The 27829-nt window shown below is 44.9% G+C and overlaps 4 protein-coding genes across 4 annotated transcripts in view; 3 read left to right on the forward strand and 1 right to left on the reverse strand.

Moving 5' to 3' along the window:
* Window positions 1-97, reverse strand: part of SKA2 (spindle and kinetochore associated complex subunit 2) — a 9881-nt gene extending 9784 nt beyond the window's left edge. Inside the window, exon 1 of the mRNA XM_042026381.1 lies at window positions 1-97. Coding sequence (XP_041882315.1) covers window positions 1-33 — 33 coding nt within the window. The 5' untranslated portion in view covers window positions 34-97.
* Window positions 98-384: 287 nt separating this feature from the next.
* Window positions 385-5324, forward strand: PRR11 (proline rich 11). The gene is made up of 10 exons (XM_042026380.1): window positions 385-736; window positions 1428-1539; window positions 1958-2105; window positions 2299-2421; window positions 2688-2924; window positions 3065-3163; window positions 3665-3774; window positions 3887-3946; window positions 4035-4131; window positions 4473-5324. Exons 1-10 carry the CDS (start codon window positions 577-579, stop codon window positions 4536-4538), a joined length of 1212 nt encoding a protein of 403 aa, XP_041882314.1. The 5' UTR covers window positions 385-576; the 3' UTR covers window positions 4539-5324.
* A 94-nt stretch (window positions 5325-5418) lies between these two features.
* On the forward strand, window positions 5419-10176 carry SMG8 (SMG8 nonsense mediated mRNA decay factor). Its single transcript, XM_042026382.1, has 4 exons — window positions 5419-7105; window positions 7868-8013; window positions 8400-9275; window positions 9814-10176. The coding sequence occupies exons 1-4, from the start codon at window positions 5422-5424 to the stop codon at window positions 10009-10011; spliced, it is 2904 nt and encodes a 967-aa protein (XP_041882316.1). The 5' UTR covers window positions 5419-5421; the 3' UTR covers window positions 10012-10176.
* Window positions 10177-11508: 1332 nt separating this feature from the next.
* On the forward strand, window positions 11509-27122 carry GDPD1 (glycerophosphodiester phosphodiesterase domain containing 1). The gene is made up of 10 exons (XM_042026383.1): window positions 11509-11790; window positions 16012-16054; window positions 18920-19055; window positions 19664-19709; window positions 20262-20380; window positions 20995-21084; window positions 21813-21946; window positions 22455-22514; window positions 23289-23340; window positions 23840-27122. The coding sequence occupies exons 1-10, from the start codon at window positions 11655-11657 to the stop codon at window positions 23960-23962; spliced, it is 939 nt and encodes a 312-aa protein (XP_041882317.1). The 5' UTR covers window positions 11509-11654; the 3' UTR covers window positions 23963-27122.
* The last annotated feature ends 707 nt before the right edge of the window (window positions 27123-27829 follow it).

Genomic DNA, 27829 nt, shown 5'->3' on the forward strand with positions numbered 1-27829 from the left:
CAGGGTCTCGAGCCTGGTAACCGCCGTCTCCATGTTGAATAGTTGACATTCCTCAGGCGGCGGCGGGGAGATCCCCACCCCCCGCGCCGCGGCACGGGAGAGTCGGCGGCGCCCATTGGCCAGCTGTCACTCGCCGCGCGCCTCCCATTGGCTCGCGGCTCGCGGGGCGCGCTCGCCATTGGCCCGCGGAGAATGTAAACCCGCTCCGAGGTACGGCCGAGCCCATTGGCCCGGAGTGGGCTCCGGCGGTGATTGGCCGGGGCGGGGCGCGCGGCGCTGGCGGGAAGCGGCGCGGGCCCGTCTGTTGCGGCTCTGAGGGGGCGGGGGCGCCGCTCCCCCTTCCCGCTCCTCTCCCGGTTGCGCCGGTGGCCCCGGCGGGGCCGCTGCTCTCCCCGTTCACCCCACCGGCCTTCCCCAGGCGAGCGCTGCCCGCAGCCGATTGACGGGACCGAACCGCTCGTCCAATGGCGGCGGCGCTCGCCTCAGCGCGCCCGGGACGGGGCGGGGCAGCGCCGGCCCCTCTCCCGTAGAGCGCGGGCGCGCCTCGACGCGACGGCCAATCAGCGCGCGGCTTACATGCGCCGTGTGGGGGGGCCGGCAGAGAGCGGCGCTGCCATTGGCTGGGCGCGGCGCGGGGAGCGGTTTGAATCGGCGGCGGCGGCGGGCGCGGAGCGCGGCCGGGGGATTGGGCGGCCCCGGGACACCCCCGGGGATACCCCCGGGGATACCCCCACAGGTGTGTGTAGGTGCGGGTGTGAGAGAGCGAGAGGGAGGGAGGGAGAGGAGAGGAGAGGAGTCCCCGCTCTTGCGGGGTCCTAGGTGAGCAGGGCTGGGGTGTTACCGGTCACCGGTCAGTGACCGGCCCGGGCCGCCCTCAGCATCCTTCCCCGGACTCTTCGTGTCTTTTGTCACCGTTCTCCCCAAGCGTCATTTTCCCCAAATTCAGTACTTGTCACGTCAGGATAAAGAAAAACTGAACATCCGTTTATTTATTAATAGTTATGACGTTTCTGTTTCGTTTATAATATTTCTAATTACGTCTTTATTTATGTGTGTGTCTATAATATTATTTATAATATATTTATGTATGTATTTAATTCACTCATATTTTTACTGTATTTATAATAGCTATTTATTAATGCTATCTATCTATGGTATAAATAGAAAAGGGAAAAAGAAGTTCATGTAAAATGGTGCTTTCTGCATTCACTACTCGTGCACAAACACATCTCCATGGATCATACTAAATTAAGGATATGTTTTTTATCACTGGTGCATGATAATTCCACCAAGGCAGCAGTGACTAACCTCTGACTGACTGGCTTTCTGAGGTGCAGCCCACGTTATTCTCTTTGGTGGCATCTCTGTCCCAATGTACAATTTGGTTTAGCTCTCTACATTCATTTTAAATTTGTCTTTTTCACCAGCAATGGCAAGGTATAAGAAATGCAAACGAAAACGAAGAGCCCGAGCAAATTTTCGACTGGAAAAAAAGAGAAATGCTGTAACCCCTCAGGGCTCAGTTTGTTCCTCTCCACGGTAAGACGCTCAGCTTGAACTTTGCCTTCTCACTCCATCCCTGGGTTTGCTGTTTGCTCCCAATGGTTCATGGAAAAGAGGGAAGGATTTGTGCCAAGTAGATGTGGCACTTCGTATCTTTCGGTGTTATTCAGTTGAAGGCTGGACATGATGACCTTGGAGGTCTTTTCCAACCTTAATGTTTCTATGATTAGTAACCAGGAAAAGCAATTTGAATAAAAAAGTGTTTCAAATAGGATTCCCCCCTCTCCTTTATTGATATGTATCTTGGCCTTTCCAGGTTTCTGTGATCACATTTACTCTGTTGTTACCTGCTGGTAACTACCTGTAGTTTCCAGATGATTGGTCACAGTTAACTTTTTTAGAGGCTGAGATGGTAAATAAAGTTCTGGCCTCATTCTGAAATGTTCTGTTGCAGGTCACCAGCTCATCTCCCTTTGAACACATCACCAGTCCCAAGGTGCTCCCTCTGGTCCTTAGCCTTGCCCAGCATAAAAAATGTGGTAAAACCCTTGACAACAGCAGCATCATTTCTGTACTGGTGGTGCCAGAGCAGGGTTGCACAGGTATATCCTTTCTCTGATATTAGATTTTTCTGTTTCAAACAGGGATTAATGCTGTTTACTTTGTGGAAATACTTCATTGTACCAATTTCTTTTGTTCTGTTAGTACCCCTCCTAAAATTCAGATTGATCTTTAGAAACATCTGAAGAAAGTCAACACACAAATATACATAATCTGCTTTCTTTTTGTGCTTAGAGCTTTAACGTGGTTAAAGACACCGTATTTCCATCACGAGTCTACCTAAGGGAACTAAATATGTTCAGGGAGAAGCTGGAGAAGTTGGAAAGTGAATTTTCCAAGCTACAAGGAGCACTCCAGGTCAGTCTCAGTCCGGCTGGGGCAGGGGAACGTTTGCCTGTGTGAGAATGTAAGGAGCTGTGGTCAGTGCAGATACACTGAAATCTGAGCAGCTCCTCAGGGGCATTCTCTGCACTCAGAGCTGCTAAACTGCTGCTACCTCACAGCAGGAGGGAACTGTTTATATCCTTATAGCTCAATCTTAGCCAGCACCTTTGTTGTCTAAAATCCCGCCTACTTTTGCCAGCAGATTTAATGTTCTCTTTATTTATTTGTGTCGCTTTCAGATGAACGGAGTGGCAGCTTTGTCTTCAGAAAGTTCTCTTTGCCAAAGGTGTCATAAGCCAGTTCTGGGTGCTCCTGTGGGGACAGAGATGGATCCACCACCATCAACATCCGTGCCATCCATACCCCCTCTTCCTCCTCCTCCTCCTCCTCCTCCTCCACCACCGCCGCTGCCCCCACCAAAACTGCCTCCAGCACCTCTCCTCCTCCAACGGGGCACAGCCTCCAAACCACTGCTGGTAGGGAATCAGAAAGTTCCTCTATTTTTGATTTTATGTCTGCATTCTCTTTGGACCTGGATTCATCGGGAATGAGCCTCTCCGTGAGCGCTCAGTCACTTTCCCATCCTAATTTCCCTTCCAAACCCCTTTGCTTTCAGGCACCACCAGTGAAAAAGGATGGGCCCATGCACATCACCCTCAAAGACCTCCTGAATGTTAAACTGAAGAAGACAAACAGCAACCTGAGAATGGACAAGGTAAACTGGAGGACACGGGGATGAATAGGTGGTGGTGTATCAAGGGAAAATCCACCCTGGAACTGCTGTATTTCCTGCAAAATTGATGCTCATCCAAACACCCAGTGATCAGTTTCAAGTAACCATTCTAATTCTGCACCTGGGCTTTGGAAGGGAAGAAATAAAGTGAAAAATTCCAATCTCACCTGGCACTCAGGACAGCTCTAATTTTACATTTAAGGGTGTGGAGCTTTCATGTAGCTTTGCATATTATCAGTAGATTTTGGACTTGCTTTTGCCCAGCTGGAATTTTGTTTGCAGAAGTGTTTAGGGGTTTTTTTTTTTGTTTTTTTCCTAAATAAATCTATTTTTATCCAAGACATATTCAAATCTTAATAATTCAAAAAAAGCATAAAAGCCATAAACCACAAAAATCTTTCAGAGTATAAATATTAAATGGATTTCAGGGTAGTGAGACCTTCTGAAGTTTTATTTGGGGTAACATTTCTTTCCTTGCTTTAGGAACAATCACCAGTGAAGCCATGCAGGGCATTAATTACAGTCACAGATCTACAGAGTGTTAGTCTGAGACCTAAATCCAAGCCATCAGCTCATGCTACAAAATCTTTAATGTAAGATGTTTCTTCCTTATTTTGATATTAGATTTTTCTGTTTTAAACAGTGGTTAACATTTTTTACTGAGTGGAAAATATTTCATTGTACCAATTTCTTTTGTTCTCTTAGTACCTCCCCTAAAAATCAGATTGATCTTCGGAAACATCTGAAGAAAGTCGATATACAAAGGTCTGCTCCTTTTTATTCTCTTGAATTCTATTTTTCTAATCTAGAAAAAATAGAGAACCAATCAAACTCATCATGATTCCCCTTTCAGAAGTCCTGGTGGCACTCCTCTAAATAATAAAGAAAACACTGAAAGTGGCTCTGGGCTGACACCGATAATGACACAGGCACTACGGCGCAAATTTCAGGCAAGTCACTCTGTTTCTCTTCTTGGAATCATAAGGTGGCTTTAAAATCCACAGAATTCCTTACTGATTGAAGGACACTGCAGAATGGACATTCCATGGCAGATTGTTTGACAATCCCAAGAGGAAAAATTGCTTTTTTGGTGGCCATTTGGGTGCCTCAATGCTGACTTTAAAAGTCATAGTTCCACTTTGCAGAAGAAGAAAATGGGAGGGTTGATAGCATCTCTTGTTTGAATGATTTGCTGTGTCTGTTTCATGGTTTCAGCTACGAATTGCACTGTTTTACCTCAGTGATGATGAGTTCAGATATCCAGGTTCTGACCCTTCCCTTCTTTTGACAGATGGCTCACCCAAAGAGTCCCTCGCCTGCACGGTTGAGTGCTGCAAACAGCTTTGATGAAAAGTAAAAAGGAAAGTAGGTTTATGGAACAATGTATTTTCCATTTGTGGTCAGGAAGCCACTTGAATCCCATTTTTAGCACACTCAGGCACAGGTATTTGTAAGTAAATCTAGTGCACAGGAAAACGGGCCATTATGAAACCCTGTAAAGCAGATTGTGCTTTTTAGCTCTCTCTAATGTCTCTCGATTTGGTTGCATCTTCATTCATAATGGAGGAAAAAAATAGGAAATTTCCCAAGTCTTTTGACACCTGGGTGCTGCTGAAGCAGGGACTATTATGTTCCCAGCACTGGTGCTGCTTGTCATACAAATATGTGTGTTTGCTGAAATTCAGTATTTTTATATCTTTTATATCTTTTTTTAACAAAAAATATCTTGACGGTATTTGTACAGTTTCAAAGAAAAGCAACAGTTTAATGCACTAATGTTATTAAAGTGGAAAGCTGCAAGATTCAACAAACAGTTCAAGTCTGTGGCTACAAATGTACGAAGCCGCTGCACCGTGTATCACTGCTGGCTGGTGTCTGATCACTATTAAAAGGCTGCACTGCTTAAAGACAAGCAACTCAAAGCCTCCTTCCAAGTCCAGTTCAGGGGTGGGCAGAGGTTGTGCCTGTACCGCGGCTCAGCTCAGGACACGGACCAGGACAAGGGCAGACCGTGAGTCCCGGTGGCACAGCCCTGAGCGCGCATCCCGCTCCCACCGCGCGGACCCGGACCCGAACCGCGGGGCCGGTGTTGGCTGTGCGGTCACACCCTCGGCGCGGTGCCGCCCCCGCAGCCCCCGCTCCCTGCGCCGTGTCCCGCCCTCCGGGGCGGGGCCGCTCATGCGCGGGGCCGGGCCCGGGGCTCCGCCGCTTCCGGGCGGGAGCGGAGCCGGGGCCGGGCGATGCCGCTGCCCGGGGCCGGGCCGCCCGGGGGCATGGGCACGGCCGTGGGGCCCATGAGCCTGCGGGAGCTGCTGCTGGCGGCCGAGGCGGGCGGCGCGGCGGGCGGCGAGGAGGAGGTGTGCGTGGTGGGCATCTTCGGCAAAACCGCGCTGCAGCTGTGCTCCGAGAAGGAGGCCCTGGTGAGCACCGTGTGCGACCGGCAGGTGTTCCCGCTGTTCCCGGAGGAGGATCCCGAGCTGGCGGACGGCGCCGCGGGGCAGGAGGGTGACCCGGCGACAAAGGACTACAACCAGCTGCAGGCGTACTACAGCCAGGAGAGCCGCGTGCTGTACCTGGTGCTCACCTCCATCTGCGACACCCCGCAGCTGCTGCGCGCCTGCAGGGACCTGGCGGCGGCCGAGAACCGGGAGGCCGGGCCCGGCCACCCCTCCGGCGGCCCGGCCCCGCTGCCCCACGCCGAGGCGCACGAGTTCTGGAAGCACCAGGAGAAGCTGCACTGCCTGAGCCTCCTCTACCTCTTCTCCGTCTGCCACATCCTGCTGCTGGTGCATCCCACCTGCTCCTTCGACATCACCTACGACCGCGTGTTCAGGGCGCTGGACGGGCTGCGGCAGAAGGTGCTGCCCTCCCTGAAGGCTGCCATCAAGGACTGCCCGGTCGGCAAGGAGTGGAAGCTCAACTGCAGGCCATGCCCTCCACGCCTCCTCTTCCTCTTCCAGCTCAACGGGGCTTTGAAGGTGGATCCGCTGCCAAGCAGGGGCCAGGACCCCTGTGGTCACCTGGAAAAGCCGCCCCCCAAGAAGCATTCCCCCAAGAGGAGGCTGCAGCACGCTCTGGAGGATCAGATCTACCGCATCTTCCGCAAGAGCAGGGTGCTGACCAACCAGAGCATCAACTGCCTGTTCACCGTGCCAGCCAACCAGGCTTTCGTGTACATTGTGGCCGGTGGGCCCCAGGATGGAGATGATCCCGTGGCCATGCTTCTCGACCAGCTGAGGAGCAACTGCACTATGAGAGAGACTGACTCGCTGCTGGCTCCCACCCTGTCGGGAGCCAGGAGGTATCAGATGATGAGGCACGGCCGGCAGCAGCTCTCCTTCCACGCAGAGAGCACCAGCAGCAGCTCCAGCTCCTCTGGGCAGCTCGTGGACTGCACCCTCAAGGAGTTCTTGTGGCAGCACGTGGAGCTGGTGCTCAGCAAGAAGGGCTTCGAAGACAGTGTGGGGAGGAACCCACAGCCCTCTCACTTTGAGCTCCCGACCTACCAGAAGTGGGTGGCTGCAGCTCTAAAACTGTATGAAGTGACCATCGAAGGCAAAGACGATGACCCCACCTGTGGTGAGCTGAGCTCAAAAATCATGAGCAGCATCAAAGTTTTGGAAGGCTACTTAGACATAGACACCAAGTTCTCCGAAAACCGTTGCCAGAAGGCTCTGCCCATGGCCCACAGTGCCTACCAGTCCAACCTGCCCCACAATTACACCATGACAGTGCACAAGAACCAGCTGGCCCAGGCCCTGCGCGTGTACAGCCAGCACGCCCGGGGCCCAGCCTTCCACAAATACGCCATGCAGCTCAACGAGGACTGCTACAAGTTCTGGAGCAATGGGCACCAGCTCTGCGAGGAGCGGAGCTTGACCGACCAGCACTGTGTGCACAAGTTCCATCTGCTCCCCAAAGCAGGTAAAGATGCTCACTTGTGCTTTGGTGTCATGGTTTAGTTTTGTATCTGCTTTAAAATGTCTTAGGCTGAAAGCACTGACTCTGAAATGTTGCAGAAGATGAAAGTTTGCAGCTTTGTGTTCAAGGACTGGATGTGGCACTCGGTGCTCTGCTCTAACTGATGAGGTGGTGACCAGGCAAAGGTTGGACTCGATGATCTCAGAGGTCTTTTCCAACCCAAATGATTCTGTCATCATCTCTGTACAGTGGGATCATAGCAGAGCTGCTGTGCAGGTTTCCTTTATGTTGTGTAATGCTTAGGACCCAGTCCACTGTGAGTAGTAACTCTGATTTTTGTAGTTACTCTGATGTTCTGATTTAGTGGTAACTCTGGTTCTGTCTTGCTAATTAGAAGCATTACACCGGAATCCTTCTAGTAAGAGGGGTGTAAGAACAAAGTTCTCTAAAAAGCATAAGTGTCCCTCTTTGTTTTAAATAATTGGTTGATCAGGGAGCCAAAACTGACTTCTGCACGTTTATTGTAGGCAGAAGAACTTTGAGCCTTCAGGAGGAGGTTGTAGAAACAAAGACTATTTGGTTTAGTGGTATAAACTCCGCTGGAACTTTGTATTATTAAAAGTGGGAAAGGGAGGAGTTGCTTGACAAACTGGTGGCAAATCACTTTGTGTATGTGTATAGCAGGGAGGGAGCAATGGATGAAGGGAATAAAAAGGTTTTGAATGGTGAGCAATTTACCCAAGGTTTGATTGATTTTGCTTTTAGGGGAAAAGCCAGAAGCAGACAGAAATCCTCCGATTCTGTACCACAACAGCCGGGCTCGTTCCACTGGTGCCTGTAACTGTGGAAGGAAACAAGCTCCTCGGGAGGACCCCTTTGATATCAAAGCAGCTAATTATGATTTTTACCAGGTAACTGTTAGGTCTATTGGTACTTGAAGCAGTGCTTTTGTTTCATCTGCAGAGTCTGTATTCTGAAGTGACCACAAGTTTCCTCTTAACCTTATCAACTTGTTGCTTGGGGAAGACATTTCTGGGAGCAGAAATGGGCTGACCAGGCTGGGCAGTTCCAGTCTTCACCAGTGCACACACACAGGAGCACCTGTTTATGTACCTGTTTACATTTTGTGTTGGTTCACGTGAATTCTAAATATACAGGTCTGTGGGCTGTGTTCCCACTGCTGCTTTGGTTCTCACATGGTGCAAACCTCTTGAATCTTAATTGTAGCTGCTCAGTGTTGTGACTCTGAGCTCCCTCGTCTCGGGGTGGATACTAAACCACGTTTTCTTTCTCGTAGTTGCTGGAAGAGAAGTGCTGTGGAAAACTGGAGCACATCAACTTCCCCATATTTCAGCCAAGCACACCTGACCCAGCGCCTGCTCGGGACGAATCATCACCCGCCCCTCCGGAAGGCGAGATCGAGAAACTCAAAGAGAAAGAACCTCAGACTCAGGGAGAGAGCACAGGCCTGAGCTTAGCCCTGAGCCTGGGCCAGTCCACGGGCAGCCTGGGCACTTACCCACCCGATGCCCAGGGCGGAGGGGACAATGCAGAAAGCCACGGGCAGAGCGGGGACTCCAAGAGTGAGAAGAGGCCGAGCCTGGTTGATCGCCAGGCATCCACTGTTGAGTACCTCCCCGGGATGCTCCATTCCAATTGCCCCAAAGGCCTTCTGCCCAAATTCTCCAGTTGGTCACTGGTCAAGCTGGGGCCTGCTAAGGCTTACAACTTCCACACAGGCTTAGATCAACAGGGCTTTATCCCAGGAACAAACTATTTAATGCCTTGGGACATTGTCATCAGGACGAGAACTGAAGATGAAGGAGACTTAGACACCAATTCCTGGCCTGCACCCAACAAGGCTGTTCCTGGGAAAAGAAGCGCGGTGGTGATGGGAAGAGGCCGGCGGAGGGACGACATCGCTCGAGCTTTTGTGGGGTTTGAATATGAAGATGCACGTGGGAGGAGGTTCATGTGTTCAGGGCCTGATAAGGTGATGAAGGTGATGGGAGGGGGGCCAAAGGAATCTGCCCTCAAAGCGCTCAATTCCGACATGCCCCTGTACATCCTGTCCTCGACGCAGGGACGGGGCCTCAAGCCCCACTATGCCCAGTTCATGAGGCTCTTCGTGGTGGTTCCTGATGCTCCTCTGCAGATCACCTTAACGCCTCAGGTAAGAAGTGCAGGAGGGAATCTGAGAACAGCAGAGGCAGGGGTGGTTGTGGAAACATTATTTGACGTGGGTGACAGGAAAAGAGTCTCAAGAAACTCCAACTCAAACCAACTTCAGCCGAGACAGTCATTTCCAAAAGTATTTGTTACATAAGCACTTGGGATTTCTTAAACTTCAAGATGCCAAATTTATTCTTTGTATAAAGTAAGTTTAAAAAAATGTTTTATCAAGGATGAGTTATTGGCATTCCCTACTGTAATAATGGCTTTTTTTTTAAAAAAAAAAAAGCTAACAATGACTCTGTAAGAATGACTTTGTCATTTTAAATGTCATGGAGAAAAGCAGTGACTTATTGCTCAGATAGTTATTATTAGTTACCGTTTGAATTTAGGAGGCAAAAGAATGTTGGTTTTCTTAACTCTTCACCATTTTCTCCATTTTTCTAATACACATTTGAAAAAGCTCCATTTGCATTTTTTTACCTTTTTGAGGTAGTAATGATGTTTGATTACCTACGCATGTTTTCTTCCGGTTTTAGGTTCAACCAGGGCCACCACCCTGTCCCATATTTTACCCTGAGAAGCAGGAAATCACCCTTCCCTCTGATGGACTCTGGGTGCTGAGGTTTCCCTACGCATATGTGACAGAACGGGGGCCCTGCTTCCCTCCCAAAGAAAGCCAACAGTTAATGAGCTACAAAGTTCTCCGAGGAATACTGAAAGCAATTACACAATGAGAATGGTTTGGGCTGGATCTGTTTTAGTTTAAGAAGGCTATCTTCAGTCTAATTCATGGGTTTTGGTTACCCAACAGTTGTCACTGCAATTGTGTGAAGCCCCCACTATTTCACTGGAACACGGTCAGATTGGAAATAAAGTTGATATCAAAGCAGGAAAAGGAATCTGAGGCATGTAAATTTTCCTTTTAATAAGTTTTCATATGTAAAAAATAAAAGCTGGTTTTCGTAAAGTGCTGATCCTGTATTACTAGATGTTTTGATGACAGTGCTTTACCCCATCCTATCTTTTTACATACCTATTTAGGAATATTCAAAAATTAGCATTGCCTTAAATCAAGAGTTTACTTTGTCATATTGAGGCAGTGACGAGCAAAATATTTTCTGGTTTTCTGAACAAGCTATTTGTATGTAGATGATGCTTTTAATGTGATGATGGGAGAAATCATCTTGTCTTTAGAAAAAAAAAAGATACTGCAGTTCTGGTGTGTATTAACAGCAAATGCTGCTCACCTGTATCAAGTGACTCTTGGTGCCAAGAGATCAGCCACAGTAAATCAACTTTTAACTGAGGTAAGATGTATTAGTGACAGCAGCTGTATGCTGAGACCTAATTTAATTTCTAGAATATTTGTTTCTAATTAGCATGCACACAAAATTTAATTTGCCAGTTTGCTATAGTACAGTAATTATACTGCATGACCGGAGCTGAGACCTGGTTTCTGCTCAGATGTGACATCTCTGAGGGGCTGGGTGAAGAAAACGCATCCCTTCATTTGGAATACAACATTAGGGGTTGGATTAGATGGTCTTTAAAGATCCTTTCCAAGCATTCCATGATTCTGTGATCTCTCGGGCTGGGTGTGGGAAAAGTGTCCCTCCCCTTTGGAATACGACGTCGCTGAGGGGCTGGATGAAGAAAACATCTCCCTGCGTTTGGAATATGACATCTCTGGGGAGCTGGGTGTGGGAAATGCATCTCTCCTGTACGGAATACGACATTAGGGGCCGGACTAGATGATCTTTAAAGATCCAACCCAACCATTCCATCATTCTATGATCTCTGAGGGGCTGTGTGGGGAAAGAGCATCCCTCCCCTTTGGAATATGACGTGTCTGAGGGGGGGAAAACCATATCCCTTCGTTGGGAATACGACCTCTGAGGAGCTGGGTGTGGGAAACGCATCCTTCCACCTTTGAGGAGAGAGCCGGCACAGCCAGGTGGAAAACGAAAGCGTGTAATTAAGATATACCCCACAGCACTTGCGAAGTGCTTTTTGACACTACCAGCCCCGCCCGTGAGGCGGGCGCTGGGCGGGGGTGCGGAAAACACATCCCTCCACCTGCGAGCAGGGGGCCAGGAGGGCGCGGTGGGCTACAAAAGAGCGTAATTGCGATTTGCCCCCACAGCGATTGTGAAGCGGCCGCGGCTGCGGGCAGCCCCTCACGGCCGGCTGGGAAGGGCGCGGGGCTGCCGCGCCTGCGCGCTGCGCTCCCCCGGGCGGCTGCGCGGGCGCAGAGGCTCCGCTGCCTCAGAGCCTCCGGGTCCCGCAGCGGCTCCGCCTCGCCGCGAGCCGGCTGCGGGCTGGGACAGGGACACGGACCGCGGCAGGACGGGCCGGGGCAGCCGGTGACAGGGGCAGGATGTCGGCCACGCTCTACGTGCTCTCCACGCTGGGTGGATACGTCCTCACCTCCGCTCTCCTCCTCAAGTGCCCGGGGCTGCTCCACCGGCCCAAGCGGCAGCGCTTTCGTTGCCGGCACATCTCGCACCGCGGCGGTGAGTGAGGGGGCGAGGGGATGCGGGAGCCTTCCTGCTCGCAGCCGCTCCTGAGGGATGGTCCCCGCCTGGCTCCCGGCGCCCAGGGCTCCGCGGCCCCCGGGCGATGCTCCCTCACGGCCCCGGGGCGCTGCTCTGTCGCCCGGGGCACGGGAGGGTCGTGAGGGGCTGCGCGGTGTCTGTGGTTTGCAGCGGGCTCCCTTTAAACCTTCCTCCCACAGCCTAATTTTAGGTGCCACCTGCTGACCAGTGCCTCGGTTCAGCGCGGAATTAATCTCCGAAGTCCAGCCGCGCCAGCCGAAATCAGCTTTGGTTTTTGCGTGGGGCGTGATGTTTTCCCTCTCAAACGCGTCTGTATTTTTTTCCTCTAACGATTCTGTATCCTGGTATTTCTCTCCCCAACCAGAGGGGTGTCTGGCTGTTGCTTAGATCAGGTACAAGAGATCAATCTTCTTGCCTGTGACCGCCTGTTTGCTTTGCTTTCTGTTTCAGGGGAAACAGAATTTGCTGTGACTCTGTTCTTGCTCCCCTTGGTGTTGCAGGCAGACAGTGAATGGCTCAGTGCCCTGGTAAAACCGATCCCATTTGAGAGTCAGGCATGTTGATTCTGTCTAAAAGAGCTAAAATAGGTTTTTAAGTTTCTTCTACCTTTTCCAAAGCGTTGGGAGGGAGAAAATGCAGCAAGTTGTGTCTTCCTTTTCTGTAGAGATCAGTTCTGTGCTTTTCCCTGCTGCCTCACTTAATTTTTGAAAATAGGCAGCTTTCTAGTAAGTATCTTTTGATATTCTGTGGGAGAGATGTCTGATGCTGCATTTAAACAGTTCTCAATGTCATACTTAGTGCCAGTTTATGCAGGGGTTGATCACAGTTTTAGCCAGTGGTCCTTTACTGCTGCTGCTGCCTTGAATTATCAAAATAAAAAATCTAGAGCTGATCTCTTAATGATTTTATTCCTGGCACTTCTTTCATTTAGTTTATTCAACAGTTTAAGTTTCTTTATAATTATAGCCTTAAGTATAGCATAAAATGCGCCTTTTGGTGTGGAATGTGTGTACTATCTGTTTCTTGGTATGTATATTATTCCTTCAACGAGAGAAAAGGCTCTTAATTTTGAGGATTTCCTGGTTTGTTTTTTTTATTATTATTATTTGTAAGTGGTTAAAAACTTGCAGGTGGCTTTGTTGGAACTTGGTATGATCCCCTTAATCTTCTGTTCTCACTCCTTTGCAAGGAACTTAGTTAAGATACACTGCCCTAAGCCTCGAATGAGAGTGCTTGGGCCAGTTGCTCTAAGCTCCATCGGAACAGCAGGAAAGCCTCACTTAAGGGAGGATTATTCCTCAGGCATTCAAAGTCCACTGTCTGTGAATTGTTCTGCGTCCTGTGAAATCCACCTGAGGCAGGAGCACAGCCCTGAACGTTGCAGCAGCTTCTTGCTCATCCGAGGCTGAAGATCACTCATGCTTTACTGTCCGTGGTGTTTACCCTGTAACATAAATTCCTGTGGGACTTGAGTTCTCCTTTAGTCATGCTGTAGCTTTAGACTCAGTGTCTGGTTTCCTATTGCATTACTCCAATTAACTTCGGAGATCAAGGTAACACTTAACTTTGTTTGGCTTTTTCCTCTCTGAGATGAAACCTTGTACAGTGAAGTTTTTTAAGTCTGAGGGGTTTGATTTCACTTGCTTTTTCGTTCAAGAAGTTTCTCACCTCATTTTGTAGAATCATCCCTGAATTATTTCTGCACTTTGCATAATTTTAAAATTGGTCATTTCTGAGAATAATTACTAAGTTTTGATATTTTGTGCTGGAGTGCTCTGTCAATGCCAGCAGCCCTGGATTGCAGGGTCTCTGAGAAAGGGTGGCACGATGATTTTTATAGAGAATAGTTCAGATTGGAAAATCATCTGAACTGAAGTTCATCTCATCTGACCAGAGCAGGTCCTGGTCCAGTTAGGTTTTGAATACATCCAGGGATGAAGTCTCCACAACCTCTCCAGGAAGCCTATTTCAAAGTTTGATCACTGTTGCAATAAAAAAGGGGGTTTTTTTTTTCTTATAAACTGAAATGTCTGTATTTAAATTTGTTCTCATTCCTCTTGTCCTTTCCCTGGGCACCACCAAGAAGAGTTTGCCTGAGTCTTCTTTGCTCCCTCCCATCTGGTATTTACCGGTGTAGGATCCTCCCCAGCCTCTGTTCTCCAAACAAAACAATTCCAGCACCCTCAGCCTCTCATTGTACACAAGAATCTCTCATCCCTTAATTTTCACAGCCCTTCCTTGGGCTTACTCCAGTAGATCCCTATCAGTCTTGTGCTTTGGAGCCCAGAACTGGATGTGGTGCTCCAGGTGTGGTTTCACCAGTGCTGAGCAGAGGGCAATGATTACCTCCATTGACCTGCTGGCCCCAAAAACTTCTGAGGGTCATCTCCTTGAGCCAGTGCTTGGTGTTGGCTCTCTCTTGGCCGTGGTGGTGCTTTCAGAGTGCAAACGTGCCCTCACAATGTCTGGATGTGCCCATTTTGGCTGGGAAAGGTCGGTTCCACGTAGGGAATGCAACAGCACATGAAGCTGGGGGAGCGTTTGAAGAACTGTCAGAAGCCCTTTGGTCAGCCCAGCCTTCTCACTTTTCAAGGGACAAAATTACTTGGATCAAATAACTTGTGTAGTTCCCTTTTCTGTGTGTGGTTGCTGATTTAGAATTCTTGTTTCAGCTGACCTCTCAACTTTGTTCCTTATTTCCCCCAAGTGCTGCAAGTCAGGCATTTGACTCACCATCCCTGGCTCTTGACCTCCTCCCTGACATGTGATTTGTTAGATCAGCCACTTAAAAGTTTTATGTTTGGAACTTTCTGCCCAGGAATGTTAGGATACTCTTGCTTCGTTCACAAGTTGAAGACCTGACTCAGGTGTTTTTGCCCTTCCCTCACCGTTCAGGATGTATGGGCTGTATTGCCACAGCTGATCAGTTATCTAAAAACCTCAATTATTATTGCAGTTAATTTGTAACTAATCAGCCAGGTCCTGTGCAGGGGTGTCCCATTTGTTAGGCAATCAGCAGATGGATGCCATGAGCTTCTCGTGCTCTCCTTTGTCCCTTGGTTCACTTTTGCCACTCAGCCAATTCCTAGTTCTGCAATCAAATCCCATAAAATATTGGTGAATGTCTGATCAGAGATGCTGCTCTGGACTCGCCATATTGTTTTACATTAAACCCTGCAGATTTTTGTCATCATGGTTCTAAGTTAAGTCTTCCATTTTGTAAACGTACCTGAGAACAACAATTTTTAATTGATAGTTGTGCATTGTTTTAATTAACTGAGCAGGTTTAGGTAAGTATGTCCTGGTGAGGCCTTGTTAATAGGCAAGGCCTTAATTGGAGCTCTTATAATTGCTGTTTACAAAGTCTGTCATTCATTACTGTCAAAGAGCAGTTAAAATTTGCATAGATATCTTCATCAGCACACGTATCATCCTGAGGTTGTTTTGTTTTTCAGTCTATAATATTGCCTATTTTCTGAGGTAAGGAGAAGGCACAACCTTTTCCAGTCCCTAATCAGACTGATTTTTAAAGAATTTTTTTTTTTTTTTTGCAGAGAATGCTGGTTTAGGAGTTGCACAGTTTACTCTTGCCTGAGAGAAAATTAAACTTGCTTGTCCTTTCATTTCTGAACTAAAATTGATGTGTGTTTCATTCCTCATGTGTGAGACCTCCTTTTTCCAGCAGCACAAACCTTTATTGACAGATCTGTGCTGCTGGGGGATATCCTTGTACTGAAAAAAGAGGTTGTCACCTCTTTGAGCATCAGCTGGGGTATACATTTAGGGAGTGTCAGTTTTAGAGTGTCTTGGGTGCTTTTATTCATAGTTTTTTGTGTTTTTTTCTCATTACTCGTCCCACCAACTCTTAAATAGATTTTTGCATATACTGTGCATGTGGGGCTTATTTTCTTAGCTATACCTCTGGTAAAATAAACACTTTGTTTTGACTATTCAAAGTGTTACACAAATCCAAGATAAGTTCTTTCCTAAAATCATTCTACCTGGAGAACGTTGTGTCTCTCCAGTAGGTTGGTGGCAACAGGGACTTCTGCCTTGAGCTTCGTACTCATTTCTCAAAATAAGTACATTTTAAAATCTGTTATTTTTAAAATTTATTTTCAGTGGGATTGAGAGGAGGAAAAGGATTTTGTGTAAGTTTTATTTTTGTTATTTCTGCAGGTGCTGGGGAGAACCTGGAGAATACAATGGCAGCCTTTCACCAGTGAGTACAAAAGGATGAGAATGCCTAAATTAGGTGTTCTCAGTGTCTTTATCGAGTGCAGCAATCAAGGGAGGTGGGATTTCATCAGTTCTTTGGGGTTACAGTGTCCTGTTTCTGAAAGTCAGCTCTCTTCTGGATGACTCATGGATTGCCAAACATCCACTCCAGTTTCACCAGAAGGAGTTGAGATACCACAAATTATGGTCTGTGCACAAGAACAAATGGAAACAAACCCCTGAGGCCCGATCTGTGTTAGCCAATAAAACAGAAACAATACTCTGCTTAATGGTGATTACTTCTATTAATTTATTTATCATTATAAAGCTAAAAATGCTGCTGTTTGTTTTTTTTCCTGCACACACACTGCAGTCACGCAATGTGTGAAAGCCTCTTACCCAGGGGTTTAGAATGGGGTTGGGACCAGAAAGCCTTTTTAAGCCTCCAGCATTTAAGTAGTGAATTTTAACAAGGTTCTCAAAGGCATTTGGAAAAGAAGCATATCTGAAACTCCAGCTGCTGCTGAGAAGGGACCCCATTATGTGGGCTCTTCTTTGTCTTGTTTGGGATTTTTCTAACTTGCTTTGTGCTTTGGAGCCTCATCAGTTTGCTGTTTCCCTGCAGCCTGAGGGGTGCCAGCTTTCCCAACCAAATAAAAGAAACACTGCACTATTTTCTATCTCCATGGAAGCTCAGTGTAGTTTTGTGTGGCTTTTTGGTTGTTTTTTTTTTTCTGCTGGCCTGCTTTTTTTCAAGGCAATGGAAACTCTTCTGGCTCCTTCTGGGAAGGGGTAAAAAGGCTTTGTCCTTCACATTTGCTCATTCCCATCTCCATGAGTGAGGTAGCAAAAGGAGTGGGGTAGAAGATCGCTGATCTAGTTGGTGAAAATTTATCAGGATTGGCTCAAACAGCTGGTGTGAGCTGATCAGTTTATAATCCATCAGATTCAGTGTGAAGCCAAGCAGGGTGTGTCTGCAGGAGCTGTTCCTGCAGGTTTGCACAAGCAGGAATATTGGCTGTTGCTGTTGTTGAATCCAGAAGAGAATGTGTGTATGGGGGGATGAGGCCTTGTTTCTATACTGCTTAATTTACAAATATTCTGGACAGAAATTACAAGCTTTTTGTACCAATGACAATATTTTGATTTGTTTTCTTTATTTAGGTAAAGTGCATAATAGATGGGGGGGGCTGTAATCCTGTTCTACCATATTTAAATGCTTCTGTGGTGGTTTTAGATTATAAAATAACAGCTTTTAAGCAAGAGCATTCTCATCCTCATTTGCAAATGTGAGCCTGCCTCACATCTTGAGTTCTGGAGCAGTTGGATCTGAATCCACAACGATGTTCTGAGTCTGGAGCCTTCTCTGGAGCAGTGTGAATTTGACAGAGCAAACTGATTTCCAGCTGGGAAAGCTCAGCACTTGAGGAAGCTTATTTAGCAGTGAGCTGCTCGTAAGGGCCTGGCAGAGTCTCAAATTTGTTAACAAGGAAAGTTGTTGTTCTCCCTTTTCCATGCAATGTCAGCCCTGACTTTCTTAAGCAAGAAATATTGCTAATAAAATTTGCTGCTGAAATGATAAAACCTGGTACTACATGGGAACATCTACAAATTTGGCAAATCTCCTGTGGCAGATTTGGAGATGCTTTCCCTCAGGAGAAAAAAAATCACCCAGTACAGCCTGTGATTCTTCCATATGTAACAGGATTTTGTTCCTCTCCTAATTCTTAATTAGCAGCACTGGAAAACAGTTCACAAATTGGCTTTAATTTGACAGCCCTTCTTGATCATTATCCCAGCTGGACCAGAAATTGTGTTAAACACTTTGGGGAGTACGTTCTGGTGGTTTTTTTTGTTTGTTTGTTACTGCATTTGTGGATGTTCATGGCTTGTGTTCAGCAGCCAATAAAGCCCATAAGGAAAAAGCTGTTACTGAATTTACAGAGCTTTGATTCTCAGGTAGACACAACTCACAGGGGGTGTAGGTTTGCTCAGAGATGGATAAAAAGAAGGTTTTGAAGGGACAGTTCAGACTTCTATCTGTCTGCTGGAATGACACCTCTTTTCTAATTAAATGAGCAATTCAGTGCTTGTTGCAGTAAAGCTTTTTTTTTGTATTCTGGCGTCAGGTTTCTTGTACTTGTTTTTCATCAATGTCATTATCACTTTCTGCTTTCTTTACTCCTGTGGGCTAAACTCCATGGAATGGATTTGGGAAGGGTGTTGGAACAGGAGTAGCTATTTTGCTTTGAAAAATATGACTGGATGTTTAGTGGTTTATTTCTTTTTCAATTTAAATGAAAAATTTTCATGAAAATAATAATTTCTTCAGGTTGTTTTGCTGCCCAAAAGAAAGCCAAAAGCCTGAAAGCCCCACTGCTAATTTCCTGGTTCATCCCTTCCTGATTAATGTAAATCAAGTAAAAAAAAAAAAAAAAAAAGGCAGCTTTCACATCCGTGTCATTTTTTGTTTCTTACCATAAATTTGATTACTTTTTTTCAAAACCTCACTTCTTCCAGTGGGCAGATGTGCTGCTGCAAATAAACACCCCACTCCAAATCTTCAACCAGTCCTTTAGGAGTAGGTTTCTCAATCCTGGGGTGGCAGGCTGCAAGCCATAGGTTTGCTTCCTGATTCCTATGGGAGACAGAGCCAAAAATCCCATCTCTGCTTCATGAGATGTTTTTTATTCTTGTGTCAGCTTCCCACTGCAGCAGAGTTGTTTGCTCCTTGCTCTGCAGCAGGATTGTGAGGATTCCTTGCACCATAAAGCATCCAAAGTACTTCCAGTGGGATTAGTTTATGGAATGTGTTGGGTTTGGAGCTGCACAAAGAACTCGAGTGGTTCAAGGCAGACTTTCCTTGCAGCGCAGTTAATTTGGGGACAGACATGTTGGAGCTGGATTGTCACCTGACAAAAGATGAGCAAGTGGTTGTGTCCCATGATGAGAACCTGAAGAGATCAACAGGAGTTGATGTCAACATATCTGACCTCAAATACTCGGTGAGTTGAGGAGAAAATGGGCTCTGGGGGGTGTTGAAAAATGCATTTGTGGGGTGGGCAGGGGGCTGTGTGCATGTCTGTGTGTGCCTGGTGCCCAAAACCAAAGGGGAGGATTCATCTTAATAAAAAAACCAAACAAACCACCCCCAAAGTTCACTAAACTCCCTGGGCAGTCAGAGGATCAAACCTGGCACATTCCAAAGGGTGATTAACTCCTCCAGTATCAGGTTGGATGAATGGCTCTGGAGCTGGGATGTTTTGCCACACTGATGACAGAGGAAGATTAATCAACAAGCTCTTCCTGGTGTGACCAGCTTCTTAGTGGGAAAACTGGGAGATGATTCCCTCCTGCCTTGACACTGGAATTTTCAGAATTCTCAGAAAGGCATCTGGGAGTGTTTTGCCTTATTCAACTACAGGTGACAAAAATCTAACAATGCCAAATAGTTCAATTAATACTGAAAGTGGTGCTACTAAATCACTTTCGTGGGTGAAAAGACTTTAAAGGTAAGTGGCTTATGAATTACGATTTTTTTTGCCTTTCTGGAGGAGGGTCATGATTATATCCCTGCATGTGAATTAATGTTCCATTTCTCTTTGTTTTTAAGGAACTTCCACCCTATCTCTGCAAGTTGGATGTCACATTTCAGAAAGGTGAGATGTTTGTCTCTTGCTGTTTCACTTTTCCATTTTGTAGTGTGGCAGTTTCCTGCTTTGGCAAAGGGAGTAGAAAAGTGCATTTGCTTCTCTCAATATCATGATGAGAGAAGTTTCAAAAGAAAAATACAATCCTGGCTGTAGAAACCAGTACAGTAGTTACTGTAGGTATGACTTGGAGTTCAGAAGGAACTTTTGTCCTTATTTGGTCTTTTTCATATTTATCTTGTTGCATTTGGTGTGTGGTAACTGAGCCTGTCTTTGCTATTTCAGGATTTTAACTTTGCCTGCACTCCTACTGTTGCTAAATAATGAGTGAATTTCATGAAGTTAAAACATGAATGTGCAACATGCTCAGGGCATTTTCATTATGGAAATGAGCTTGTCATAGTTAATTACAGCTGAATGAAGTCATTTTTTTGTTTAAAAATGTGATAATCCTAGGAACTTTATAAAAAGTTTTAAGTTAATGAGTGCTCTGACATTTCTGGTTTTATCTGTGGTTTGTTAAAAATGGCCACAGCAGTGACAAGTTTCTTGTTTCCCCAGAATGTCAGTGTGAGGGGAAGGACAATCGTATCCCACTCCTGCAAGAGGTGTTTGAGGCATTTCCAGAAACTCCTGTCAACATTGACATCAAAATGAACAACAACGTATTGATCAAAAAGGTACGTGAGAATCTCTGCTGAACTGAGAGTGAAGGCAGTGGAATGATGCTGATATTCCAAAAGTTTTTTTGGAGTTGTGGCAGTTTGTGATACCAAGATCTGTTCTTGGACTGCTTCACCCTTCACGTGTTGGGTCTTGCTCTGTGTGTGAGGTAATAAAGGAGACAGAGAAGGGATCTTGTGCAAGATATTCAGTAAAAGCTCTTTAGGACCCTTCATCTGGGTGAGAAACTGCTCCAGCACAGCTGGAGACATGTTTGGTTTGTACTTCCTGGGGAGGATGTTCTTAGGGACTGTTGCTCCCCAAAGCAGCATAAAAACATGATGTTATTGTGTAGATGTGTTCAGCACAGAGAAGGAAATCTTTCCAGCAAATGCTATTTTGTCATTTAGGTTTCTTGAATTCTTTAGGGCTTTTTGTAGGTGTAATGGTCTTCTGTCATTGTCCTGAACACCTGTTTATTTCCCATCAAAGCACCACAACCACTTTATGATGGGAGAGAGTAGAGAACTCTCTTCTATAATGATCTCCAAAGCAAGTAGAGTTCCAGTTCAGTAATGCTGCACTTAATTTCCAGTGACTCCATGTGAGAGTTGTGCTTTTTGTGCTGCAGGTCTCAGAGCTGGTGAGTCAGTACAAGAGAGAGCATCTGACCGTGTGGGGGAATGTCAATTATGAGATTGTATCTAAGTGCTTCAAGGAGGTAAGGCTGAGTCCAGCTAAGCTTTGTTACTGTGTGCTGACAAAACCTACAGAAAAGCACCCTGCAAATCAAGATTTAACCAGCTAGGCCAGGCTCCTACTTGTGGTGAGAAATTCTGTGCTCAGATTGTGTTCTGCTTGCCATACTGCTGAAATAAGACAAGCACAGTTAACACTCCTCTACCCTGCCATAAAATACTTGAGGAATTATGCTTACTCATGCTTTATTCTTGTTTTATGAAATATAGGACATGGCAATTTTATGCCAGGGGTTCTTAGAGCCTCTTTTGCACATCGTTCATCTGATAAAAAGCAATTTTTTCCAAGGATTGCTTATTGTCTGTTTCTTTGCATGAAAATAATGGATGTGGCCACTAGTGGACACAGTTGCATCAGCATAAAGCTGTTGTTTCACAGCTATAATTCTCAATCTCCTTTTTGTGCTGATGAATTTTACAATTTAGAATTAAATTAAAACTGTGCTTCTAAGTCCAAGGGAGTTATGCACCTGAGTGAAATTCATCTTGTTGATAGTTCAGTCTAGTTGATTATTTCAATTTATCTGTGCAGGACAACACCCCATTTCCTACCTGAAGAGCAGTTAGATTTATTCATATAAAGCAGTTTAATCTTAGGCTGAACTTGAGACATGCATTGATGAGTAAATCTAATTGCAACAGACTCAAAAACTACCAAGATAACTGAGAATCTCTTCCCTGCTTCCTGCAGAACTCTGACATTCCCATCATCTTCTGTGCCCAGCGTGTCCTCCTGCTTCTTGGCCTGTTCTACACTGGTCTGCTGCCATTCATTCCCTTCAAGGAGGAATTCTTTGAGATTCCCATGCCTTCCATCATCCTCAAGTGAGTTACAGCCCATCAGTGGGTGCTGCACTGGCATCAGTGTAAAGCAGGTGAACCATGATGCCTCCCTGAGCACTGGTTTTGTTGGTGTCCTTGGGCTGAGGTTACTTTTCTGTTGGTTTAGGCACTTTTGGATATTCCTGAGGGAATTCTGTGCATGGTAATACACAGCAGTTCTGTACTTACAACTAATGCTTGCTCTTTTCTCCTCTTTTCTTAGAACAAATTAGTCTGATAGGGCCAGAAGACAAGTCAGCAGTAGGATGGATATGAGATTTCACAATCTTTCTCATCTTCACTCAAAGTGCTGCAGAATTCTCATCTGTGCTGCTTCTCTTAAATGTAGCTCACTTCTCTTGTATAATCCAGTTCTAAGTCACTGTCTTGAGCAGTGAAATTACTGCTCTAATTTGAGCAAGATTAATTCCTCATGTTCCTTTTGCAGGAACATCTCAACTAAGATTTTAATCTGTGCTCTGGTAATTTTTGGTTTCCTTTTCCTCAACAGGCTGAAAGAACCAGAGAAGATGTCAAGAAGCCAGAAATTTATTATCTGGCTGGCTGACACGTAAGATTTTCATCTGATTATATTTTTATTTATATTTTGCCTTTAGATTAACAGTTGACTCAAGCAACTAAGACTAGCTGTTTCTACATATATGCATTATATTTTTTCAGGGGTTTTTTTTGTCAGTGCAGGATAAATCATATTCAAATCTTACATAGGTGTGCTTTATGCTTTTTATTTTCCATACACTGAAGCATCCTAAGGTGCAGTAACAGTGGGCATTATTCCAATTGTCTGTGAAGCTTCTGTCCTTAAGTGTGCTCAGCTAATTAACATGCGGTTAGATGCAGAATGCAGATTTCATGGATGTGACTGTTCCACAATGTTACCAGAGGAGAGACACTGTTTGCCTTACAAGGAACACTTTGCATTTTAAGAATATCTGTGCTTCAGAGGGAATTTAGTCATAGGTTTTCAGTGACTGCAGTGTCTCCTGGCTCTTGCTCCTGTCTCTGACATCTGTTAGTTTAATTTCTCCAGTGGCCAGGATATTTTCATGTCTTTTGAAGGATAAAATCTCTCTGAAAGCAGACTGCTTGGTTCATCAGACATGGTATAAGGTCCCTTTAGGATGAAGGATTTAGCTGCTGGATTTGATCTTCAGCAGAGTTAATACTTGAATTGCTTAAACTAGGAGTTTCCTAGAATTAGCTTTCTCTTGTGGAAAACATTGACTCTACACACTTTATGGGAACTTCATTGCAGGACATCAACAGACACCGAAAACTCCATATATACTTGAAGTTATTAATTAATCTCCCTCTCCTTCCCCAGGCTGCTGATGAGGAAGGCACTGTTTGACCACCTCACGGCTCGGGGCATCCAGGTACAGTAGGGCAAAGCTAAAGTGAGAATTCAAACCAGACAGACACAGCCTTAAAAGGGGTTCCTGTTCCCCCCAGCATGTTCTTTGTGTTTCTGGGACTGTAAGTTGCTGTTTAGTTCCTAAGCAAAAGCTGCTGCTGTTATATTTGCATTGCTCTGATTGCAAAGGAAGAGTCGTGCATTTGGAAAAAGATTTTTTTCATTGAAATCCTTTAAGTTTAGGGATTTTTTTCCCCCACTTCAAACTTAAGCCTATAAAATATGCAAAACTGGTTATCTGTTGTGGGGCTTTCACAAAATAACATTTTGACTTTTAGAAGGACCTGAAGTCTCAGTTGGAGTCACCACTAAAAAAATGTCCCTTTTGGAAGGTGAGGAGGAAAAGTTGGGTATGTTTGTATGCAGCAGCATCTCCCTCAGATAAAACAATTTAGGTCAAAAGTCACCTTTTAAAACAACTGTTTCCTGTAATAACTTGGTTCTTCTATCCCATTTCATAGGTGTACATTTGGGTACTGAATGAAGAGCAAGAATACAAGAGAGCATTTGATCTTGGAGCTACTGGAGTGATGACAGACTATCCAACAAAACTGAAGGAGTTCTTACATAATTACCCAGCATAAAGGAGGAAAACTGAGAAAGTCCTTCCAGAACAGATTGTGAGCCAAGGATTTTCCTCATTAAAAAAATAACTGAGGGCAGCATGCAGAGATCATTTTTGTTGGAAAGATATAATTGATGATCTGTTACCTTATCAAGTCACTACCTAATATAAAGGTTGTCTATTTATTTTAAAACTTTAATTACATAGTTTACATTTGTAAATAGCTCATTTAGCAACAGGACGCTTCACAAATGGTGATGATTAGGGAGAAAGTTGCCTGATAAGGTACCTGTAGATAATAAGCATTATCTTACCTGTCACAAGTGTTCCTAAGCAGCTGTCAAGACATGTCAGTTATTCCAGTTATATTCTAGTGAGCAGAAACTGAAGAATTTCTGAAAGTGTAGCCTGTGTGTTTGCATTTCTTGTGTTGCTTTTAGATTTCAGATAACTTCTAGAGGGAAAAAAAAATAGAAAAAGAGGCACAGGAGAAATAGCAAAGCAGACCCTGTGGCTGGCCAGGTAGTGAAGTGTACTCAGTGAAGGTGGTCACTTTTTAGCCAAAATTAACTCGGTATAAATTGACTCCATTATTCTCACTGACAAGAATGTTGACTTTGAGTTGGAATTGGATTTAGACCCTTCCTGAGGTGATGGCAACACTGTGGCTTGTTGGTTCAGGATTTACATCAGGACCTGGGTTTGACACTGAGTTCCACTGCAGGGTCCAGGCTTGCCCCTGGTTCTGGCCTGCCTGTCAGGCATGGCAGTAGCTGGATTTCCAGGATGGAAAATTGCACTTATTACAGGTTGCACTCACTCTGAAATAGCCTTTTCACAGTGTCCTAAAAGTCTTTTGCACATTTGTGGTTCTTGATGAACGAGAAGTTGTTTCTAGGGTGAGGGACCAAAGAAGACTTAAATTTGGTCAGGAGTTTTAGGGACAAATGAAAATGTTCCTATTAAATGAATTCACCCAAAGTAGATCTATATGTATATTTATAAAGGGAGGGAGTGTCAATCTAGAATGTGTGTAGACTTTAGTCTTTTTTCTCCACAAAAATACATCCAATATCCATTAAGTTTATGTGCATGGACATGGAAATAACTGGCAAAAGCCTGGAAACCCCAGGTGTGCTGGAATGGGGTTAGGCAGGAAGGTATTTCTAGAAGCTTCCCATGCTGTTCTGTCCTTGTGATCAGGAGTTATCCAAGTGTCAGACAGGTTGGAGCCTGCAGTGCCCGTGTGCCTTGGTGTGCTCATGTCATGGTTGGGAGTTCAGGAGGAGTTTGATTACTGTGGCTTAATTACACCCAATGTATAGAGCTCAGTCACTGAATCATCAGATGCTCTCTCTAAACAAGAGTTTTGTTCAGTTTCTTGAAGGAGCTTCATGTGAAAATGATAGATCTTAATAATAAACACAGTAGCCAATGTGTATTTACTGCAAGGTGCACCCACTGTGCTAAAGACTGATTTTTAAGTAATTTTTTTCCCCTTTGTAGCTCAGATTTGGGAGGGTTCTTGTTTCACCCTCCTGGCTGCTGTGCCATATTTATAATTGTGGAGCATCTTTGCTGTTCCACTGCCTGTCAGGAGGCTGGGAAATTGCCAGATCCATCTGCATGGAGGGTGTTTGTTTCTGCACCCCAGTTCCTTTCTGAGGAATATGTCTGTCTGAAATGGAAAAAAACTACTGCATTTAGGATTCCAGGGAACATGTGGTGATGGGGGCAAATGAGTTAATGTCCTTTTGAATATCTGCCTGGTGAAGATGACTGCAGATTCAATTTCCTCCTAATTTAATCAGCCTTGTTGCTTATTGAATGGAAGAGAGGAAAATGTAACTTCCTAACTGTTCATGGGGGGAAAAGGATGAAATTATTTATTAGGTACTAAGCTTTCTGTTTCCCTTTCAGACCAGTTCTGTCTGGTCACATAAGTGCTAATAATCAGTCAAGTCACAGCTCTGCCTGCTTTTTAGAAGTCACAGAATAGTTACAGAAGATGTTTCACACACAGCTCAGTAAGTAAATTTAAAAATTCCACCTTTCTGTCCTAATCCTGGGTTATTACCTGTTTGTAGCTCCAGATAGTTATTATGCTGTGTGGTTTTTATAAACTCAATTTTATTGCTATTGAATTTTTGACACACACACCGATATTAAGATGCAAATACAATTCTGGTTTTAGAGAATACCATCAAATAGCTCTTATACATTAAAACATTTTTGTTTAGGTTAGCTATACAAAACTCTTCTGTTTTGTTAGGAAGAGCTAAGTTTTAAAATACCAGTTTTGATCTCTGAGTTTGTCTCAAGTTTCCCTCACCACTCAATAAATAGTTTTCCATTATTCTATATTGAATGACAAAACACAGGTACTGAAGTGACAGTGGTTTATATTTAATTTTAATATTTTTATTCTCTCTCTAGTAGTAGAGATGGAAATTTTTTGGCTTCTAAGATTTTTCAACCACGTTTTTGTCAGACCACCAGTGTTCTTACATCTGATGTAGCTTCTGACTGTGCTGTTTATACACTGACCTCTCTTGGATAAATCTGTTGCTCAATATCTGAAATTTGATTGGGAAGGGAAAGGGTCCGGTGCTGGAAAGGCTGCTGGATTTATTCATTCACCTGTTTGGGTGAGTAGAGGAGCTCAAGTTTGATCTCTTGAGACAGATAATGTGCCATGGACAAATCCCAGCACCAATGCACAGGGCTTAGGCCATGATAACTGTTTGTAACAAAATAACATGGAATTGGGGTTACTGTAAAACATTTGTTGTATCAAATCCTTGTTTTGAATATTCCAGAACTCACTGTGTGATTTTTTTTTTTTTTTTAAACCACTTGTACAGAAAAGCTTTTGTTGAGAACTTGCACAACTGTCCAGGAGGATGTTCAGTTAATCTCTCTCTCTGAGGAGAGATTCTTTTCAGGTACTTTTAACTCTAATTATTGTTTTAACACTGTGTTCTCAACCCTGTTGCAGACTATTTTATGTATGATGGATGATGCATGTATTTCATGCACTTTTAATTTGCAGAAAGTCTCGTGGACCTCTCTAGCTCCAAAGCTATGAAGTGATTTTTCTTTTCATGTGAAGAAAGATGTGATGCTTTTGAAATGTGGCACATTAAAACATCTTTGCTCATAAAAGATCTAAAACTGAATGCTTGTTAGCTGTGACTTCTTTCCCTAAAAACCTAATTTCTGAGACTGATTTTGTGTTTACAGTGTAGTTGGTTTGAGTTTGTATTCCACAGGAATTCCACTTGCAGCAAGTTTCTGGGCTTTCTGATGATCAGCAGGATAACATTTCCTCTAGTCCTAGAGGTAAACTTCCAGCTTTCCTACTGGATTGCCATTAAATTATATTAAATACTAGGTTTTAAGGTCGAGTGTAATTTTAGAACCTTGAGGGTTCATATTGAGGTAAGAGAGGTGAAGTAGGGGTTTGTATGTTAGTGTTTAGTAACTTTGAAAGGATTTTTCCAGCGTGATGAGAGGATTCTCCAGATGGCTCTGGATGCTGTTTGATTTCTTAAAATACATCCTAAATGTCTGGTAAACCAGAATAGGGAATTGGGGGACATTAAAGTGTCTTTGAACTCCTCACTTCAGGTGGTGTAACCTGTCATAAATCTGCAGCTCAAGCAGAATATTCAGAAAAACTTCAGAACAATTCCCAGCACTTTATCCAAAGCAAGAAGGCTCGAGGTGCGGATTATTTTAAGGAATTTTCAGAATATATATTTTTTTACTCCGGTTTGCCCCTGGAATTCCCAGTGTACCCTTGGAGAAGGGATGAATTTTGGTAGGAAAGCTGAATAAATCAGAATCTCCGGCCCCTGCTCGCTCCTGCCGCGGGAGGCCGCCA

The sequence above is a fragment of the Corvus kubaryi genome, unplaced genomic scaffold (genome assembly GCF_017639235.1).
Source record: "Corvus kubaryi isolate FWS band 111438036 unplaced genomic scaffold, C.kubaryi_AGA036_p1.0 37284, whole genome shotgun sequence".
Taxonomy (NCBI): domain Eukaryota; kingdom Metazoa; phylum Chordata; class Aves; order Passeriformes; family Corvidae; genus Corvus; species Corvus kubaryi.

What these genes read in the sequence shown, in the direction of transcription:
- PRR11 (XM_042026380.1), top strand. Translation starts at nt 577, where the DNA reads ATGCGCCGTGTGGGGGGGCCGGCAGAGAGCGGCGCTGCCATTGGCTGG. An exon ending in TCAGTTTGTTCCTCTCCACG is followed by an intron (nt 1,540 to 1,957) that starts GTAAGACGCTCA and finishes GTTCTGTTGCAG; the next exon opens with GTCACCAGCTCATCTCCCTT. An exon ending in CAGCCTCCAAACCACTGCTG is followed by an intron (nt 2,925 to 3,064) that starts GTAGGGAATCAG and finishes CTTTGCTTTCAG; the next exon opens with GCACCACCAGTGAAAAAGGA.
- SMG8 (XM_042026382.1), top strand. Translation starts at nt 5,422, where the DNA reads ATGCCGCTGCCCGGGGCCGGGCCGCCCGGGGGCATGGGCACGGCCGTG. An exon ending in CCATCTGCTCCCCAAAGCAG is followed by an intron (nt 7,106 to 7,867) that starts GTAAAGATGCTC and finishes TTTTGCTTTTAG; the next exon opens with GGGAAAAGCCAGAAGCAGAC. An exon ending in AGATCACCTTAACGCCTCAG is followed by an intron (nt 9,276 to 9,813) that starts GTAAGAAGTGCA and finishes TTCCGGTTTTAG; the next exon opens with GTTCAACCAGGGCCACCACC.
- GDPD1 (XM_042026383.1), top strand. Translation starts at nt 11,655, where the DNA reads ATGTCGGCCACGCTCTACGTGCTCTCCACGCTGGGTGGATACGTCCTC. An exon ending in ACAATGGCAGCCTTTCACCA is followed by an intron (nt 16,055 to 18,919) that starts GTGAGTACAAAA and finishes CTTTCCTTGCAG; the next exon opens with CGCAGTTAATTTGGGGACAG. An exon ending in GGATGTCACATTTCAGAAAG is followed by an intron (nt 19,710 to 20,261) that starts GTGAGATGTTTG and finishes TTGTTTCCCCAG; the next exon opens with AATGTCAGTGTGAGGGGAAG.